The 18995-nt window shown below is 52.6% G+C and overlaps 6 protein-coding genes across 6 annotated transcripts; 3 read left to right on the top strand and 3 right to left on the bottom strand.

Annotated features, from left to right (window-relative positions):
* Positions 1-1494: 1494 nt before the first annotated feature.
* CH63R_00012 (Kinesin-like protein) lies at positions 1495-4052 on the top strand (the record flags this gene model as incomplete). The annotated part of the gene is made up of 3 exons (XM_018294987.1): positions 1495-1836; positions 1896-2993; positions 3051-4052. The coding sequence occupies 3 exons, from the start codon at positions 1495-1497 to the stop codon at positions 4050-4052; spliced, it is 2442 nt and encodes an 813-aa protein (XP_018163349.1).
* A 587-nt stretch (positions 4053-4639) lies between these two features.
* Positions 4640-6920, bottom strand: CH63R_00011 (ATP-dependent rRNA helicase RRP3; the record flags this gene model as incomplete). The annotated part of the gene is made up of 6 exons (XM_018294986.1): positions 4640-4972; positions 5108-5172; positions 5257-5824; positions 6037-6079; positions 6269-6690; positions 6750-6920. The coding sequence occupies 6 exons, from the start codon at positions 6918-6920 to the stop codon at positions 4640-4642; spliced, it is 1602 nt and encodes a 533-aa protein (XP_018163348.1).
* A 2340-nt stretch (positions 6921-9260) lies between these two features.
* Positions 9261-10364, top strand: CH63R_00010 (Phytanoyl-CoA dioxygenase; the record flags this gene model as incomplete). Its single annotated transcript, XM_018294985.1, has 3 exons — positions 9261-9465; positions 9549-9924; positions 10013-10364. The coding sequence occupies 3 exons, from the start codon at positions 9261-9263 to the stop codon at positions 10362-10364; spliced, it is 933 nt and encodes a 310-aa protein (XP_018163347.1).
* Positions 10365-11334: 970 nt separating this feature from the next.
* On the top strand, positions 11335-12748 carry CH63R_00009 (C6 zinc finger protein; the record flags this gene model as incomplete). The annotated part of the gene is given in 3 exon segments (XM_018294984.1): positions 11335-11886; positions 11905-12038; positions 12094-12748. The coding sequence occupies 3 exon segments, from the start codon at positions 11335-11337 to the stop codon at positions 12746-12748; spliced, it is 1341 nt and encodes a 446-aa protein (XP_018163346.1).
* A 211-nt stretch (positions 12749-12959) lies between these two features.
* Positions 12960-15416, bottom strand: CH63R_00008 (Ank-repeat protein mbp1; the record flags this gene model as incomplete). The annotated part of the gene is made up of 2 exons (XM_018294983.1): positions 12960-13295; positions 13377-15416. The coding sequence occupies 2 exons, from the start codon at positions 15414-15416 to the stop codon at positions 12960-12962; spliced, it is 2376 nt and encodes a 791-aa protein (XP_018163345.1).
* A 1459-nt stretch (positions 15417-16875) lies between these two features.
* CH63R_00007 (putative Alpha methylacyl-CoA racemase) lies at positions 16876-18606 on the bottom strand (the record flags this gene model as incomplete). The annotated part of the gene is made up of 1 exon (XM_018294982.1): positions 16876-18606. One exon carries the CDS (start codon positions 18604-18606, stop codon positions 16876-16878), a length of 1731 nt encoding a protein of 576 aa, XP_018163344.1.
* Positions 18607-18995: the final 389 nt, after the last annotated feature.

Raw genomic sequence — 18995 nt, 5'->3', positions numbered from 1 at the left:
CTTGAGGCCAGGCCCACCACTTGCCTTGCGCCTGCAGAATTAGAACGTGCGGAACAGGCAAGCGGTCTCCTGATTCGCCTCGGCTCCCAACTTCCCAAGCCCTTCTGTTCGAAGCTTCGAGGGGGTGAGAAGCAATCGGGGGGCCAGCTCATCCTTCTGCGTCTTCACTCTCTGTATGCCTGGGTGGGTATGCCAACAACGACTTGGGCACGCACACCGTAGATTCAAGTCACCCAACCAGTCATTTACATTGGGTAGTTTGATAAACAGACATTTGAGTCACCGAATATGACTCTTTGAGTAACCAGCATACGCCCCCAGTCTTGGTCGACACCATCATTCATCGTTAAGATGCAGGTGCAAATGCAGACACCAGTACTCAACGGAGGGGAAAAGACGAAAAGGGGAGGGGAAAAAAACCACAAAAAACCACACTCCGAAGATTGACAAGCTCTGACGGGCGGGGCCCATGCTCGTGCGGATGCTCGGCGCTGACCGTCGACCACATTCCGTTCAAAGGGTCCATGGCCACAGTCCAAATTTTCAACCGGTCATGCGGGAGTCAAGAGGATCAACCTTGGACGGTACTGGTCCCCCGTTGTCTGGCCTCTTGTCATTCATGACTCACTGACGGAAAGTGAGGGGTTGTCAAGCCAGGCAATGCTTGCGTCAGGCCTCAACCGTTTGACTTTGAGCCTCAGTAAAACCTTGACTGTGAGGCAGGCAGGCTGATTGGGAATTCCGGAAAGGGGGTAGTGCCAGAAGCTGACAGAGCTACCTCCCCTCGAGACAAACACCACGGCCGAGGAGGTCTGTTTGGTTGATATTGGTTTATACTTTAGATGTATCCCACCGTGACTCTAAGCTGGCCGTAAGGAGGTCTGGATCATTGTCGGGACGAGAGGGATGATGCTGCCATCTTCAGGAACAAAACCGATCAGATTGCCTGGCAATTCGGCGGTAACAGTGCTTTCCCTTTATGCTACCAAACCTGCTCACCTATCTCTAAGAAGGATGACTGCTCGAGGCGTCTAGCTACCAAAAGGGGGAGGGGTAGGTGAGGTTGGATCGGGAGTCTGCGGTTTGCTCCCCTTCGGTCGGAACCGGCGCCACACCACACTCCCCGCTGACTGGGCACAAGCCCCACTCAAAACTGTGTCTCAGCGGGGAGCACCGTGCAAAACGTGGCGGGCTGCCAGGGGGAAAGGAGGAGGGGGGGATGTGCACGTCCCCTAGTTCCCCCGTCTTCCGTCTCAAGAAAACCCTTTATCGATATGAGGAGCCAAAATGTCGGTTATCTTATCAGCTGTTGCCCGGCCACCAAGGTAAACAAGGATTGCGTCTCCTTGACCATTTCAACATTCGTACCCCGGACTCAACCTCAACCAAGGGCAGCAGCAGCATCAGCATCACCATCGACGTTCCTCGCCCAACCCGAACCGTCGGCAATATCAATAGCCCGTCAATTGGGACCTATCATTACAGCTGCCAACGATGGATTCCTCATCACAGCAGAAGTCCTCTGCGAATCTCTTTCAGGTGTACCTGCGCTTGCGACCGCCCCCAGCTGGCACGGCATCGTCTGACCGATTCCTGGACGTGGAAGAGTGCGATGCAGACACCCATCCCTCGCACATCACACTCAATCCGCCAAATGATCGCAAAAGGTCGACCGAGAAGTTCGCCTTCACCAGAGTGTTCGAGGAGGATGCTACCCAGCTCGACGTCTTTCACTGCACAGGGGTCGCCTCGCTTGTCGAGGGCGTCTTAGCCCCCCACGGCGGTTATGGTACCGATGCTCTGATCGCTACTCTGGGCGTAACCGGGTCTGGGAAGGTGAGTAGGAGTTGCTGCCATTGATTCCTTGCCGATGCACCATGACTGACATCCTGTAGTCTCATACCATCCTCGGCTCGCGTTCGACGCGAGGCATGACACAACTCGCCCTTGACGTTGTCTTCCGGTCCATTGGCTCCAATATGTACGACTCTCCGAGTTTGGAGGGTTCTCTCCAAGCCTCCGATGTCTCCGATGCCACCATAATATCGGCACCGTACTTCCTCGAGACCGTGTTTGCCGACTTCAGCTCATCCCGTGGAGGAGGTTCAAGAGCCGGAACCCCAATGCTTGTAGGAAATCCCGTTCTTTCTTTCGAAACCCCTTTTCTACATTCCCAACGCCGGAAGCAGCAGCAAGAAGTGCAGCCAGCGCTGGACTTGGGAGGTGTGCGCTTGGTACTGTCAACTCCAGACCGTCCGCAGCGCAAGCATCGCGATGGCTATTCGACACCAGTGCCCGAAGAACTTCTTCATCATCAGAGTGATGCGCCAATGCATTTCATGACCATGACCACTGCATCCAAGACCAAGAACATTGCTAAAACTCGAGCAAAGGGCGAAAACTACCCGACGCCGACCCCTCGACGAATTCTTCAGCGACCATCAGCACTTCCTTCAGCGCCCGATATCAGCTCCGTCAATGTGTCGTCTGACCCCGAATCCGACTACGCCGTTGTTCTTTCCATGTACGAGGTATACAACGACAAGATCTATGACCTTCTAACCCCCCCTATCAAATCCAATGCGACGAAGGAGTATCGGCGCCGCCCTCTGTTATTCAAGTCAACTGAGCAATCCGCGGACAGGAAAATGGTTGCTGGTCTGAAGAAGATTGCGTGCACCAACATGAAGGAAGCCATCATGGTGTTAGAAGCCGGTTTACATGAGCGACAAGTGGCTGGGACGGGTAGCAACAGCGTCTCATCTCGAAGCCATGGGTTCTTCTGTGTGGAGGTGAAGAAACGAGCCAAAGTCGGACGGAATCGCGCTTGGGCTGGCAGCAATTTGACAATTGTCGATCTCGCCGGCAGTGAGCGTGCTCGAGACGCGAAGACTCAAGGTGCCACTCTTGCTGAGGCTGGCAAGATCAACGAGAGTCTCATGTATCTGGGGCAGTGTCTCCAGGCGCAAAGTGGTATGGGCAACAGCAGCAAGGTACGTCATGCTGAGGACGTTGAACTGAAATTCGTGAGCCTAACAACCGTCTCCCAGCCCACCGTCATGCCGTTCCGACAGTGCAAAATGACCGAGCTACTTTTCTCCAATTCCTTCTCTGCGACATCTTCCGCAGGTGTTGTGCCTCGTCGAAATGCTCAACGAGGAGTCATGATCGTGACTGCAGATGCACACGGGGACGTCAATGCCACTTCGCAGATCCTCAGATACAGTGCCTTGGCGAGAGAAGTCACGATCCCTCGCATCCCCAGCATTACATCGACCCTGCTGGCAGACACACCTGCACCCTCGCACCCATCGTCGGGGATGAGGTCCCCCGATCTGCTTCCACAGCGAAGAGGCTATTTCGCACACGGTTCATCAGGTCACCGCAACTTTTCGCCAAGCTCCGACAATGGAGACAGAGTTCTGATGGAACACGCGGCACTAGAGATCGCTCGGATGCAGGAAGAGATAACCAATCTTCACATTGAACTCGACAGTGAGCGTGAAGCCAGGGTATCTGCCGAGGCACATCTTCTCAGCATGGAAGACAGGCTATTAGAGCTGGAGCAGACGGTGCGTGAGGATTGCATGGCCGAATTTGATGCCCGATTCGAGATGGAGCTGGCTCGATGGAAGGCAACACTGGCTGCTGAACAGGAGAAGGGTGAAGAGCACTGGGATCGTAAGATGGAGCTCTTTGAGAAAGGCCTCGGCGTCACCCTCGCGGAAGACGACAACGTCGGCGAGGACAAGGAAAACTTGTTGGTCGAGGATCTCGAAGACGAGAACGAGAGACTTCGGCGGGAGAATGAGATCCTGAAACGCGAGCTTGCGGCGAGGAGTCCAACCAAGCGCAAGCCGCTTCGGGAACGAGACGACTTTGGAGGCCCCAAAGCCGGCGCCGGCCCCGCCGTCAGCAACCTAGGTCGGAAAATGGAGCAGCTGCGTGTTAGTAACGAAGCCCCAGCCACCAATGGAAATACGGGGAGCCCGAAGAAGATGAGGAAGCTCGCAACGAAGCGGTGGGAGACGGTTACGGATGATGAGTTTTGATCCACTGGTCCACGCAGTACTCTTGTGAGAGTTGTTTGCGCTGGCTGGTTGCGCTTGTTTTCCTGGCATATACCCATGTTTTACTACACATTCGCTCTTTAGGGGGGTTTTGGCGTTCGAGAGGTTGGTTGAGTTAGCAATGATCGCAAGCATAAAACATAATGACACTAATCTGACCACTCCTCTGAATTGCTTGGCTGTCTGTCTCTTATCATATTGTTATGTTGCTTCTCTCAACCTTCGTAGCCTTCATGGCATTCTCATTCTCGGACTACTCGACATTTTCCCTGGGCGATTCATCTCGAAACTATGCTCGCCGTCATGCTCCGCCAGCTTTCACCTTGTTCTCTGCGCCACTGCGATTGAAGAACCCGATGAAACGAGCCTTTGGTGTGCTCTCTCATATTTTCCTCTTCAAATTGACCCTAGTAGGCCGTCGTCAATTGTAAAAAGGGGTTGTTGCACTCTCATGTCTGCAGCAGGTGCCGAGTACGTTCAATTTTCAACTCCAGCACTCAGATACCATTAGTTTTCTAATAGCAGAATGACCACAGCGTAAAACCATCATTTCCGGACCTAGATGCCCCTCAACCCTCTTCAGCATCCATGTCGTCGTGGCGCCGCTTTCCACCGCTGCCTGCACCGCCCTTCTTTCCGCCTTTCAGCGTCGATCCCTTCTTACCCTTCGTTTCCATCAGGTTCTTCATTTCCATTCTAGCATGTCTCTGAGCCTCTTCAACGCGATTTTGGAAAACCATGACCTCATCCTTCTGCGTAGGATACTCGTCCAGCTTTTTGCCAAGAGCGGCTTCAATGCGGAGGAAGATTTCCAGGTCGTACTGTGTGACGAGGCTGAGGGCGATACCTGACTTTCCAGCACGAGCGGTTCGACCAATTCTGTGAATGAAGGTTTTGCTGTCCTTTTCAAATCAATTAGCGGAGTTTCCCAAAGCTGAGCTTCTGTAGTTGTTGCTCAGGCTTGGTTGGGGGGGAGGAGTGACACTGAATGCAGAAATGAAAGGAGGGGGATCTGCGAGTGTGGAGATAATACTTACTTGGGGCAAGTCGTGGTTGACGACGACGTCTACCGCCGGAACATCCAATCCTCGAGCAGCCACGTCTACACTCGTTAGTGGGTGTCAAGAAGGAAAAAAGAAGAAAAAAAAAGTCTCATCTAGGGTCGGAAAGACTGTTCGTAACATACCCGTTGCGACGAGAATGGACCGTGTGCCTGTGCGGAACTTGTTGAGAGCGCCGAGACGAGCTGTTTGGTTCAGCTGGCCGTGGAGAGGGATGGCGCCAAAACCCAGTGACCGGAGCAAGATGGCCAATCTTTGCGTCTCAGCCACGGTGCGCGTGAAGATCATGATCTTCTTGCCGGCGTGTTCGTTGAGGAGGTAAATGAGATGCACGTCCTTCTGCGTGTGGGGTATGAAGAGGTAGTATTGCAGAAGGGTTGAGACGGTCTGGTACTTGTTGGAGCTGATGCTGACGCGGACAGGATCGCGCAAACTGGCCCTTTGCAGACTCTCGATCTTGGAGCTCATGGTCGCGGAGAAGAGAAATGTTCGCCGTTCGCGGGGGACGAACTTGAGAATCTTGTCGATGCTGGGACCGAAGTCCATGTCCAGCAGTCTGTCGGCCTCGTCCATGACCAAGTACTTGAGTGACCGCAAGGAGAACCCTTTTGTCTTTTCGAGGTGGTCTACCAGTCTTCCGGGTGTCGCTATGATGACGTGTGGCTTTTTGCCGAGAGCGATGGCTTGGGCAACCTACGACTCGCGGTCAGTATGTTTCCCCCAAAACTCAAGACGAAGGTGAAGTGGGAAGTAGTTGGAGGGGAAGAAAAGAAGGCCAAGAAGAACAGAGATGGGCTAGGCTAGCAAAAGGCTCTGCGCGAATCTGGAGTGTAGATCTCTCTTATCAAGAAAGTCTTCAGCCCCCCCCGGAGCTATGCACATGATTCCTCTGCCTGGGACAGTACTTGTCGGTCCTCAAGGTTATCCTCAAGGTTGTCAAGGGGAGAGCTTCATGAGTCAGAGGTGCCATTTACTGGGGAGTAGCTGGTAGACAACGAAGCCTGCACAGGAAGAGAGAAACGGGGATGTAAAGAAGTAGATACTGAGACGGAACGGGGAGAAGAGATGAAGGCAGGGGATATTTACCCTAGTGATGAGGTTAGTTATGCACATGGGGACGTAGGAGTTGGGGCTTACATGTCCAGCCCACCGACGATTACTGCTGTTCGGAGCGAGATCAAGCTGCCCAGGGCCTCAAACTGCTGGCCAATTTGGGCAGCCAATTCTCTCGTAGGTGCTAGCACCAACCCGAAGAATGCTTGAGGCTTCTCCAAAAGAGCCTGGATCACCGGCAGCGCGAACTGGAAATCCTCTGCGTTAGTAGGGTTGCCAACAACGTACTCCCCGACTGATTGTAGACATTCGGCCAGAAACTCGAACCAATGACCACAAGCGAGGTATGGAAATATACTGACCGCTGCCGTCTTTCCTGAACCAGTTTCGGCCAAGCCGATGATATCGCGATTCGCCAAGGCATGTGGGATAGACTGGGCCTGGATGGGGGTGGGTTTCGTGTATCCGAGGTTGGCGCATGCGTCGCAAAGCGAGTCGACAACTCCCTTGGAATGGGTTAGTAAGATGTGAATAGAGTGGAAATCAAGACTTGAGAGCGACATACGAGATCCTTGAAGCTTTTCGTGACCTCCTCTGCGGCGTCGGCGGTAACCTCTCCCTCGGCCTCGGGCTCAGAGACGGCGGATTGGGCCGGGGATGACTCCCTCTCGGCGACACGAGACTCCTTGACCGTGGAGGCCTTATGCGACACCTTTTGTCGCTTCAGAGAAGACATTTTCGTCGTGGGTTGTTCGCGTTCCGGTTCGGCGCAAGTAGGAATCAAGTTGCAAGGCGACCAGTGCAAAAGTTCGCAGGTGGGTGCGGTGCGATGACATCCCGCGCCTGGCGGAAAGTTTTTGGTGGAGAAACACTCTTATCAGCACGTGCTTGCTATTTTGGTGGCTTATCGTTGCCGCCCCGCCAAAAAATTTCCTGCGCTGGGAGCGAGAGAGAGTTGCGTCTCGACTGGGCCCCCGACCTTCCCAGCTGTCGGATTTTGGAACCTAGACAACCTCGACGTCTAGTTTTTCCAACCCAACTCAATCGATCCCCAAAACCGCCCAATATGGCGCGCAAAAGAGTCAAGAAGAGAACGCATGTCGGTGCCAGCAATCCCGCTGCCGTCGCTGACAACCATGGCTCCAAGGACCCCAAGAGCATGGTCATCCGCATCGGCGCGGGCGAGGTCGGTTCCAGCGTCAGTCAGCTCGCCGCCGATTTCCGAAAGGTCATGGAGCCAGGGACGGCTGCCCGTCTTAGGGAACGTAGAGCAAACAGGTTGAAGGACTACGTCGTCATGACCGGCCCCCTCGGCGTCACCCACCTCATGCTCTTCTCCCGCTCCGAAAGCGGCAACACCAACCTGCGCGTTGCCCTCACGCCTCGTGGCCCGACATTGAACTTCAGAGTCGAGAAGTACTCCCTCTGCAAGGACGTTCAAAAGGCCCAGAGACGCCCGAAGGGTAGCGGCAAGGAGCAGCTTGCACCTCCCTTGGTACGAACACCCAGCCCCTTCTCGATGTCGGTGGTTACTAACCCGCTGTAGCTCGTTATGAACAACTTCCATACCCCCGATGCCGACGCCAACTCCAAGGTGCCGAAACATCTGGAATCCTTGGTGACTTCGGTATGGTCCAGCGTCTTTCCTCCTTTGAACCCGAATGCGACCCCCCTCGGCAAGATCAAGCGAACGTTACTGCTCAACCGCGAGAAGGATCCGGAAAACGAAGGATCTTTCATCATCAACCTCAGACACTACGCCATCACGACACGCTCTACGGGCATCTCGAGACCGTTGCGGAGACTGGAAAAAGCCGAGAAGCTGTTGGCCTCCAAGACAAACGGAAAGGGCGGCGTGCCGAATCTCGGAAAGCTCGAGGACATTGCCGATTTCCTCCAAGGCGGAGAGAACGGAGATGGATACCTGACAGATGCCACCAGCGGCAGCGAGATTGACAGCGATGCCGAGGTTGAGGTCAAGGAGCAGAAGGCCCAAAAGATCAAGAAGAACGCCGCCCCCGCCGACGACGAAGCCGCGGACGAAGACGACGCTGTCGAGAAGCGCGCCGTCAAGCTGGTCGAACTGGGACCACGCATGCGTCTGCGCTTGACCAAGGTCGAAGAAGGCCTGTGTGCTGGCAAGGTCATGTGGCACGAGTATGTCCACAAGACCAAGGAGGAGGTCAAGGAGCTGGAAAAGCGCTGGGAGAAGAGGCAAAAGGAGAAGGAGGCCCGCAAGAAACAGCAAAAGGACAACATCGAAAAGAAGCGGAAAGCGAATGCTGGCAAGGGCGACGCAGCGGATGACGACAGTGACGTGGACATGGACTACGATGACGAGTTCGACAGTGAGGGCCTTGAAGGTGATGCTGAGTACAAGGTCAACGAGGGCATGGAGGATACCGGTGAATGGGAGGATGAAGAAGACGAGATTGCTAACGGCTGAAGGAGCCCGGTGAAGATGACATTCGGACACGTCTCATAGATAATACCCCAGAAATGGCACATTTCCGATCCTTACTTGAGCCCCTCTGGCGATGTTGAGTCTGAATGATACCGTTTGGTTGTTGAACAAGTCTGGTGATTGAAATTCTGATCCATTTTCTTGCCGGATGTGAAGGAAGCTTTTTGACAGCTGCTTACGTTTCGCATGCGTCAGAGAGGCGACGAGGGACGAGGGCCTTTGATGACTGCCGCGTTTTTGTTGGTTACTCTGGTCATCGTGCCGTATCCCGCATGCTTTAGTCCCACAGCGGCTCATCGTCGGACTCATTCTGGTGCGTAGTTGTTCCACTTTGGGAAGTAGTCCCAGCGCTGAGGCCCCTGATGCGCAGCCTTTCGCGCAACTTACCATTCAAGCACATGATTTCTACGCTCTCTTCGGACCCCCCTGCCCTGCTCAGAGAGACTTAACATGTGGTCCCTTCGACGAGCGCTCAAAATCAGCAACAGCGTCATCATCGCATTTGACTTCAGATCTCCCTCGACTCGATCAGTGCGACCCGACCCACATGCTTAGAAACCCAAACACGTTCGTTGTTATCGAAGCCTTCATCGCGCCAACTCTTCCTGCAAAATGCCCAATGTTTCAGCCAACTACGGGCCTGAAGTCCAAAAAGTCCCCGCAGACACACCCATAGAAGACATCATCTACCTCCTCAAGCGTGATGGCGGCGTCTTTCTCAAGCAACTCATCCCCGTCGTCGACGTAGACCAGGCTTGGGAAGAATGCCGAGAACGCCTGGAAAACGATGTCGAATGGAACGGCTCGTTCTTCCCTAGTAAGTTTCGAGGTCCTTGACTTTTCACGGGGCTGGCCTTCATGGGCGTGAGATCGGCCACTGATGTTGTCTCATATTCCCAGAGCAGACGCAGCGGGCAACTGCCCTGCTAGCTCTCAGTCCTACCTATGCCAAGACCCAAGTAATGAACTCCGTCTACCAACAAGTGTGCGACCATTTCCTGACCACCCGAAGCTGTTTCTGGTGGGGTAGCGAAAGAAAGGAGTCGGTGTCCAAGCCTTACGTCCATTCATGCACAGCCATGAGAATCGGCCCCGGTGGCAAAGCCCAGCCTTTGCACCGCGACGACTACATCAGCCACAACCATCATCCGGAAGTGGGCAGTTGGGACGACGAAAGGGACAAGAATCGAGAGTCAGCCGTCGGACTGTTTGTGGCTGGGAGCAAAGTCACTAAGGAGAACGGGGGCACCCAGTTCATCCCCCGAAGCCATCTTTGGTAAGTGAAAAGAACAATGCGTCGACGTCTGGCATTGACTCTCTGGTCTCCATACACCGAATCACTGACTCTCATACTTTTCCGGCAGGGGTACTGACCGAGATGTCCCGCCTCGGGTTGAAGATTGCATCTACGCGGAGATGGAGAAAGGCGATGCCTTCATCATGCTGGCCTCTGCTTACCACGCAGGAGGTCACAACACAACAAAGGACGAGAAGCGGTTGGTGTTTGCAACATTTGTCACGCGGGGATACCTCCGACAGGAAGAAAACCAGTTCCTGTCAGTTCCCCAAGAAATCGCAAAACAGTATGACCGACCGATCCAGGAGTTTATGGGATATGCCATTAGCGAGCCAGCATGCGGATATGTTGACCAGTTAGATCCAATCTTCATACTCAGACCGGAGTTGAAAGGTGATGGTCGGCCAACAGATTTTTGAGCAGGAAAAGTCAGTTGTAGATACCTACTTCAGGCCGACACATAGAAAAGCCCAGTAAAGCCCCCCCGAGAGCCTTATTTAGTAGGTAAAGCAAAAAACCCCTAGTTAGAGAATCTTTGCAACCGGATTGTTGTCCACCCCGTCCCTTGCCAGTCAAGTATCCCAAAGCGGGGTAACGAGTTGTTCGTAGTTTGTCGTTTCTTATTAGGGGGCATCAAGTCAGACAGACACGCCATCAGAATCCGGACGCGGAATTCAAATTCCTTTAGTCATGACCCCACTAGCGTGTGCTATGTACATCTCCCAACTGTCCTTTTCGGTTACCATTCTGTCACTTGCCTAAACATACCCCACCTTGTTGCACTCTCATGTATGCGTGCGAAGGTGATGGTAGTCCCCTTTGCAAGAGAGAGACTTGAGAATGTCCATGAATATTGGCAGGGGGTCCCGAGCTGTGAGAAAAGGTCAGTCAGCCTTTGCCTGTCATTCTTTTAGTCTTGGCTGAAATCGCCCAAGACAACGCTCAGTCGGGTGGGACGACATCCCGACCCAAAATCTGCGTTTCTCATCTCGCGATTCTCATCTTGTTTTTGCTTTGATGAGCTCCGAATTAATTCGTCATAATTCACAGACCCAGCCTGTGGAACTTGCCGAAAGAAGTGCCGCAAGTGCGATCGCACTCGTCCCATCTGCAACAGATGCAAGTTGAAGGGTCTCCTTTGCGAGGGTTATCCTCCGCGTTTTCAATTTTGCGACTCAACGTCCGCGGATGCAGCCATTGGAGCAAGGGCGCAAGAATCCGAGGGCCGTTCGTTGCCATCAACACGCGATCCTGTTACTGTTTCAAATCAGAAGTCACCAGCATCGGCCCAAGATCTAGCATCGTCTGATTCCCCAAGCCATGAGCGTCTTTCGCCACAAACCCTGTTGCGTGATCCATCTTTGACTTCCCCTCAGGGACCCTTGATCGATGTTCCATCACCAGCAACAATTACTGGCTACCCTGTCGACGAGGTGCTTCTTACAAACGACAGTCAACGACTGCTCATCTACTGTAGGCCAATTCCTCGACACCGTCCGCACTCCAAGGTGTAAATGCACGCTTTTCACCACTGACCCCGGATTTACAGTCGACTTGGACTTGAGTCCTCATCTGACCATCGCAGTCGATGGCACGGAAAATCCTTTCCGAGTACATGTATTGCCGCTGGCCTATCAACACACGGGCGTGCTCCATGCTGTTCTGGGACTGTCCGCGTGCCACTTGCACCTGTCGTCGTCAGGCGCTGCTCGGGTTGAGATGGCGACTGCCTTACAGCATCGCGTTGCTGCGTTAAATATCCTTGCTTTGCTTCTGGGCAAGGAAGAAGTTCATGGACTTACCGCCGCCGAAGACGAGGCGGTGCTTGCTATCGTTTTGCTGTTAGTCCTTCACGACGTGAGTTTACTGATACAACCATCCTCAACTTGCTGGAGCCCATCTCTGCGATACCTCGTCGCAAATGGCTTCGTTGATGATCATGTATTAAGCCAATCATAGATCTGCGAACTGGGGATATCCTCTCACGCCATCCATCTTACTGGAGTCTCGTTTCTCTGCGGAAGAGTTGCTTCGTCCTCCGCGGCGTCGAAGCGATCTAAGGCAACAATGTTCTTTCTTTCGGCCCTTTCTTGGTAATATTCTTACACAACTATATGTCATGAAGACTACTGACGTTTCTTTTCCTAGGCTGGATGTAGTAAGAGGCTTCAGCGGCGCCGAAAAGCTTACCTACCCAGAGGATGTTCGAAGATGTATTCTGGACACCATGAGCCCGCACGCTGGGTTACACATCTTGGTCGGCTGTCCACCAGCCATCTTCTACCGCATTGGACTTGTTATCGCAGCAGCAAAGCGCCATTTAGAGGGAAGCTTGTCTGTCGCCGAGTTCCAAACTATTTTGGGAGACGCAGAAGCCTTTCTACGTGCGATCGATTTGGAAGCAATTGAGTACCCTACCGAGCACCCCGAGTGGAAGCAGCTCGCAGAAGCATATCGACATGCTTGTCTTCTGAGGACTATGCGTTGGCCAGACACATTCTCCATACCTTGCGAAGACGGGAGAATCAGAGCATCGGTTACAGCCATATTTGACTGTTGTGCTAATGTGTCAATGGGCTCTTCATTCTACAAGCGGTTACTTTTCCCACTGTTCCTCGCTGCATCCGACACGTCGATCAGCTATGAAACACATTACGCCAGCCTATGCATTGACGAGATACGACGGTCCACAGGGTTCCGACATGCCGCTATGATGGAGGTTCTCGAAGGTGTATGGGAAGAGAGAAAACGGAAGACTCAAGGGTGGACGAACGTTCCTTGGATGGAATTCGTAAGCCAATGACCTGGATCAACTGAGAGAAATATTAGTACTGACTCACTCACAGACCTGCTCCGAGAGTATGAAACAACAACATGCATATCTGTTCTTCTGATTGAAAAGCTTGTAACGGCTACATAGTGGACGAATCTATTTCTTAGAGCGTGGAAAATCTTGGAGCCGACAGCCTCTCTAGACGTTGACAGTTTCCGAAAGGCCCCCCGGAGCAGAGCAGCTATTGATCTGGAGTAGACTTGACCTTGAATGCCTCTGCCGCTTTTCGCAGTGGCGCCATCGAATCTGCTGGGGGAACTGTGGGTATCTGACCGACAGCTGCGGCGAACACGATGCCAACAACATCGCCTAGGTTGTTGTCCAGGATCGTGCGAAGCAGACTCGGGTCGAGAGAGCCTCCCACATTGCGTGCATCCACGGATTCTCGCACATGCTTCAACAACTCCCAGCAAACTCGGTCGACGTGATAATAATCAAATGAGATCTCCGATATTTCGTCGTTGATCGCGAGGCAGACCTGACGAACGAGCTCTGATGTGCCGAGGGCGCGATGGCTCTGCATGGGGAAAGGTCATTAGTCAGAGGCCCAAACTACCAAACAGTCCCATTGCAGGAAATAAACGTTAGCTTATCTCACCTTGAGTTTCCTTTGCGGATCATCTGGGCGACTCTCGGCCGTGGCTGGCAGTTTCTCAAGCCAACCGCTACGCTCGAGGATCTGGTCAATGACCTCGGCGTTGAGGCCTCTCTGATCCGATTCAATCGCGATTTTAGCGGCAAAGGACAAGGAGCAGATGCCCTTGAACTTCATGATACGGATCCCAGCCTTTGATGTCGTAACGCGCTTGGGATTGCTCCGTTTTTGCAGCCATTGCGCCGCTGAGATCCCTTTGGACAATCCGAAATTCTTGAAGTAAGCCTCCGGGGACTTGGGCGGATCGCCAACGAAGAAAGTCGAGTTACCCTGAGACTCGAGCATCGTCTCCAAAAGACCACATTCTTCGCTACCTTGGAGGAGACCCTCCTGCTGCACAGCTTGGTAGAGCTGGATGCCGTGCATGACGTTGCCCGGCTTTGCCGCGTACTCAACGCCGACACGGTGGAACAAGGATCGAACGAAATGCAGATATAAGCCACAATATATCGGATGATGCTCCAAGAAGTTGGACGGCCTGTCCTGAAGCCCCGAAGCAATGCGAATCGCACTGAAGGGATCCTGGCCGCGACCCCACATGGTAGCCAGTCTGCGACATTCTTGCATGTTCTGCTTAACCGTGGCTTCTCGATCGCTGCGAATTTGTAGAGCGTTGTTGACGCTGTCCGCAATGATCCTCGTGGAACGTTGGAGGTCTCTCTCGCCATTCCGCACAGAGGCACCAAGGAACTTGAGGACGTCGAGGTACACCTGGGCGGCAAAACAAAGCCATACAGGAATCTTGCCGGTTTCCAACATTGTCTTCAGCCCTTTGGTGAACTCGTCGTGAACTGGGACCGCCTTTAGTAGTTGGACGAGCATCGTCTGGTCAGCAAAGACCTCGAGAAGCGCTGCTTTATCCTCTTGCCACCGCTCACGGCCGTCCCTGGCCCGTTTCGTATCATCATACCAACCGAACTTCCCATTGTAGGTAGGGATGCCTGGATCTGTAACCGAATTGGTGTTGAAAGAGTTGAGAAGGCTGAAAGTATTGTAGTAAAAGTCGGAACCCTCTTGGTAGCATTGAAAATTGAAATCATCGCCGAATGACTCCTTTTCGAGAGGATCCAAACCTCGTGCTGCGCAAGCGGCTTCGTAGAACATATGGATTGCGCCCAAGGCGCCTTCAAGCTTCTCCATCGAGGGGGCGATTTCTTGCTCCATGTTACGTGCCAGTTGGAGAGCGGTGTTGGTGGCTACCGAAACTGCAGCGAGGTCGACTTCGCCAGACTTGTACTCGCCCCATAGCTCAAGAATCTGGTCCTTAAGTTGACCGAGATCTCTGAGGAAGGCAGTGTAGATGAACAAGGCCTCTGTTGCCGAGTCGTCATTCTCGGCAACGTACTCCGTCAGAGGCTGTGCAGGACGATCGATATCTGGAGCTGCCAGGAAGCTCTGAGATGGTTCATAGACGTCCAGTACAGCGAACATGTTCCTCGGACTTTTCTTGTTGATGCTGTCTGTGGCATCTACCACGGAGGACATGTTGAATGCATCGGCATCAGCATGCGGCTTGAAAGCGTCGCGAACCCGTTCCAGAACGGTGACAAAATAGACATGTTTCTTATCACCGTGGTAGTCCTTAAATCCCCGGACCTCTCCTACCATGCTGGAGAAGCGTTTCCGAGTTTCAATGACACGATTGAGGGCTGAAACAAAGAAGTCAGGGACCTTGAAGGGGCCGGAGAGCTTTGCAGAGATGAAGTCGGCCAGAGGCACAAAATCCTTGATGGCGATGACATGCGTTGGCTTGGCATCTTGAACGGGTGCCGCGTCACCGAACACCTGGTGCTTCTTGGCTTCTTTGCGGGCCTTGCCTTTCAATCTTTGGGAAACTGGTTTCGATGACGCCGCCGTAGTGACAGGTTGGCTCAGAGGCTTGGTATAGCCGGAGCTTGTGGCGGTAGTGGCCAACCACGAAGCAACGACATTAGTATCGCGCTTGTATTGCTGGTAGGTTGACGAGAGAACAGATGGCATCATATTGAGTGTTGAGTGATTTTTGAAAGTAAACTCGAAAGTAGGGTACCGACGGCGACTCTCTGTAAGTCAACAGGATGTCGGTGGTGATAAGAAGAGAGGAGCGAGATACAATCGAAGGAGAGAAAAGAGTAGGGCAGTGACATAATCCAACGGGTCCAGACGGAGCTCAACAATTTTGATGGGGAAAAGGAAACAATAGTTACGAAGGTCACGTGCTGGGCCGACACAAATACCGGTTCGATTACAAGTCAGTTGCTGGTGAACCCCACTTACTATGCTTGCCCGGGCAATTGGAACTTCAATACCGCCAACAGACCCGTCTTATTTGCATTGCGTAATGCTGAGGGCAATACCTACATACTGGCTTTGTACAAATTTCAATGGCTGTGCGGAGTCTTCTTACTCCAACATCACAATAACCTTGCGGATGCGGGTTGGGTTTGGCAGGGAGAGTTTGTCGATCACTATTGTTTATGTTGCAAGAAATCATCAACTGTCTTTACAGAGAGCATATACTTATGTAGGACCCCCTTGTCTTTAAGTTAATAGGCCTGGACTATTGATTGCCCGCGGCGTCGACGTCGGTTACCTCTGACATTGCACTAGTTTGCTAAAGCATTAGTCTAAATTCCCTAATCCTATGTGTAGACAGTTCGACGAAAATCGTTAGGCTTCTAAAGTGCATACAGCCGCAAATTATACAGGCGGACATGTTTGTTCCTTTTAACTAGAATCTAGGGGCTTGCCTTACTAACTGGTTTATAAGGTGGTTACATATAAGCCACCTAGATAGATAGCTTATGACTTAGTCTTACTAACTTCACAAATTACAAGGCTAGTGTCAGCAACATTTACAAAGCAAGCCTCTGAAAATTTAACTGCTTATTAAAGCGCCTGTAATTCTAAACCTACAAGCCAGTACTACAAACTTAAGGACATCACGTAATGGTAACATGGATATTCCAATCAAGTAGGGTATAACTAAGCTACCGCTAAGATTCTTATCTTGTACGTGTTGAATAGTCGGTCGTTTGCTACTTGCAGATACTGAGGCAGTGTACTTAATCCTATTGAAACCTTGATTATCTCAATATGTCGCTTGACTTTATCCTCAATTTTAGAGAAGGTGGTCTGCTTGCCTGGTACTAGGAAGATGTAGACTTTTGCTGCTATTTTAACCCAGTCATTTCATAGGGTTGGCAAGTCGTGCCCTACTACAGCGATGTAATGAGGTCAAACTTATACAAGAATAAGTTTCGGAATCGATTAGGTGTCATAAAAATTGGCGGAACACTTCAACTGTCACTACTATTCCCTCATCTAGTTATAAACAAGTCTTCTCGATATGAAGAAAGAACAACGATTAGAAGCCTGTGATTTAAAACATAAAAATAACAAGAGTATCTATCAAAAAGAACTGTGAATTAAGTGGCTAAGGTATTACAACAGAACAGAACGGTTACAAAAACTTAACAGACTCCGCCTTCTCGTATGCGTACGGCACACTCGGGCTCTTCCACTCAGGGGTTGACTCTGAGTCTCCCTCAAACCTCACCACGGGTCTCAAGATGGTCAGTCGCTTTTTGTCAAATGCGCTACCATCAAAGCTCTGGAACCAATCCCCTTCCGGCTTCAAATAATCACCAAGGACCTTGGTCCAGCCGTTCCAGACGGTTACAAGGAGGTCCAGAACATGATGGGCTCCCCTCATCTCACCCCATTGGAATCGCTGCTTGCATTCCTCCACCGTGCTCTTGGGGTATAGACCGACGTCTTCAGTGAGAGCGTAGGCGTTCACGCCAGTCAGACTGGCATGCGAGTAATAGCTACCTCCCTCAAGAGCGCGTCGCTTCAGGCCAAGCATGGCGCCGACTGCGCCCAAAACTCCAGTCGACATGTCCGAAATGGGCAAGCTGGGCAGTACAGCCTCATTGTTGGGCAAGTTCAGCGACTGTCCGGTGACGTAGGCAGATCCGGCAGCGGCATCGGCGATTTGCTGCCAGCCGGGTCGCTCGGCGTAGTATCCGTCGGGGCCGTAGCAGTTCTCGCTCACGTAAACGATGCCCCGGCCACGCTCGCCAGCCATCTTCAGGACATCGTTCAACCCAAGACCAAACTTGGGCATCTTGTTGATGCGGAAGCCTTGGATGAAGACGTCGCACTCATACACGAGCGATTTCAACAGGGCAGCGTCCTTCTCTTTCCGGAGATCGATTGCAATTGTACGCTTGCCGGCGTTGAGGGAAAGTTGCATGATGTTGATATCGGGCAAATGAGGAGGGTTGATGCGGATGACGTCGGCGCCGTATGCCGCCAAAATGGTTCCGATCTCTGGACCGGCAATCACGCGGGTCATCTCGACAACCTTGACACCTGCCAAAGGCCGCTTGTCGTTGGGGTTCATAGGCGGGAAGCCGACGGGCGCTGTAGGGATGGCCTGGTCTTGCTTCTTGACATTGACAAGAGGGTGTCTGCCCAGAGAACGGCCCATTTCGGATTCGCGCCACTGTTTCGGGGTAAAGCAGATGCTGCCACAGAAGCCGTTGAGTAGATTGGTCATTTCCATCTTCTCGGGGCTCAGTTTGGCAGTGTGCTGGGCAATGTGCGCAGCGGCCTCGTCATTGGACTTGATCGGGGCCGAGGGGTCGACGCCGATAGAGCGTAAGACCGGGTCAGCGTTCATGCTGCCGTGTAGAGAATACCAGACTTCAGGGTCGCTGGTCGGGTACAGCCCAGTTGTCCGGTACTTGAGAGATGTGTCCGTCCAGCCTTGCTCCCAGTCAGGAAGAAGACCCTTGAGCTTGCCCTGCTTGACCATGGTGACTACATCAACACCGTCGAGGAAAGCGGTCGCGATGCAGCCGAACCAGAATGCTGCATGTGTGGTGTTGACAGTGGTTTGTCGCTCATCGTTGTTTTCGCCGCGAATGGCCAGAATCTCGTCGGCGAGAACGCCAGTCATTGCGTGGAGGGCAGCGGCAACGGAGACAGCCTTGATGGGTCCAGGAATGACAGGGTAGTCCTCTCCGGTGAATTTGACTTTGGAGAGCAGGCGCTCATCTTGCGTGAAACCGGGAGTCTGACTTGCTATGAGACGGAAGATTCTCTGAGTGTCTTCAGGTACTGGCGTAAATGTTTTGTCCGTGAAAGTGCCCGGTCCGTAAATGTCAGGGATCTTTTCTGATGCCATGATGAATGTTTGACAGGGAATATGACAAGAGGCGTAGTCTAGAGGGGAAGGGGAGGAGAACGTCTGAAAAAACAATCTGTATTATGTCTTTGGATTTGATGATGTAGAATGATTGCAGAGATGGGAGGGAGTGAGTGCAAGACGGTTCGGACTTTTATAGAACGCAAAGGGGCGGGGGAAGGTGCGGGAACATAACATGTGCGGCGGTACGGGATGGAGACGGAGTAAAGGCGAAGTTATCTCGGTGAACGGCATGGGAGCAAGCCAAGCTGGTGTCTTCGGACGAATGAACCCTGCGGCCATCACGGGAAGATGCGGCGCGAGGACCGTCGTGGTGTGGGTCTGACCTTCGGGGCATATGACGTTAGTCGGACCAACCGACCGGGCTA

Source organism: Colletotrichum higginsianum, chromosome 1, assembly GCF_001672515.1.
Source record: "Colletotrichum higginsianum IMI 349063 chromosome 1, whole genome shotgun sequence".
NCBI lineage: Eukaryota > Fungi > Ascomycota > Sordariomycetes > Glomerellales > Glomerellaceae > Colletotrichum > Colletotrichum higginsianum.
Note: the sequence above shows the minus strand (reverse complement) of the source record. Positions and strands in the feature narration are given on the sequence as shown.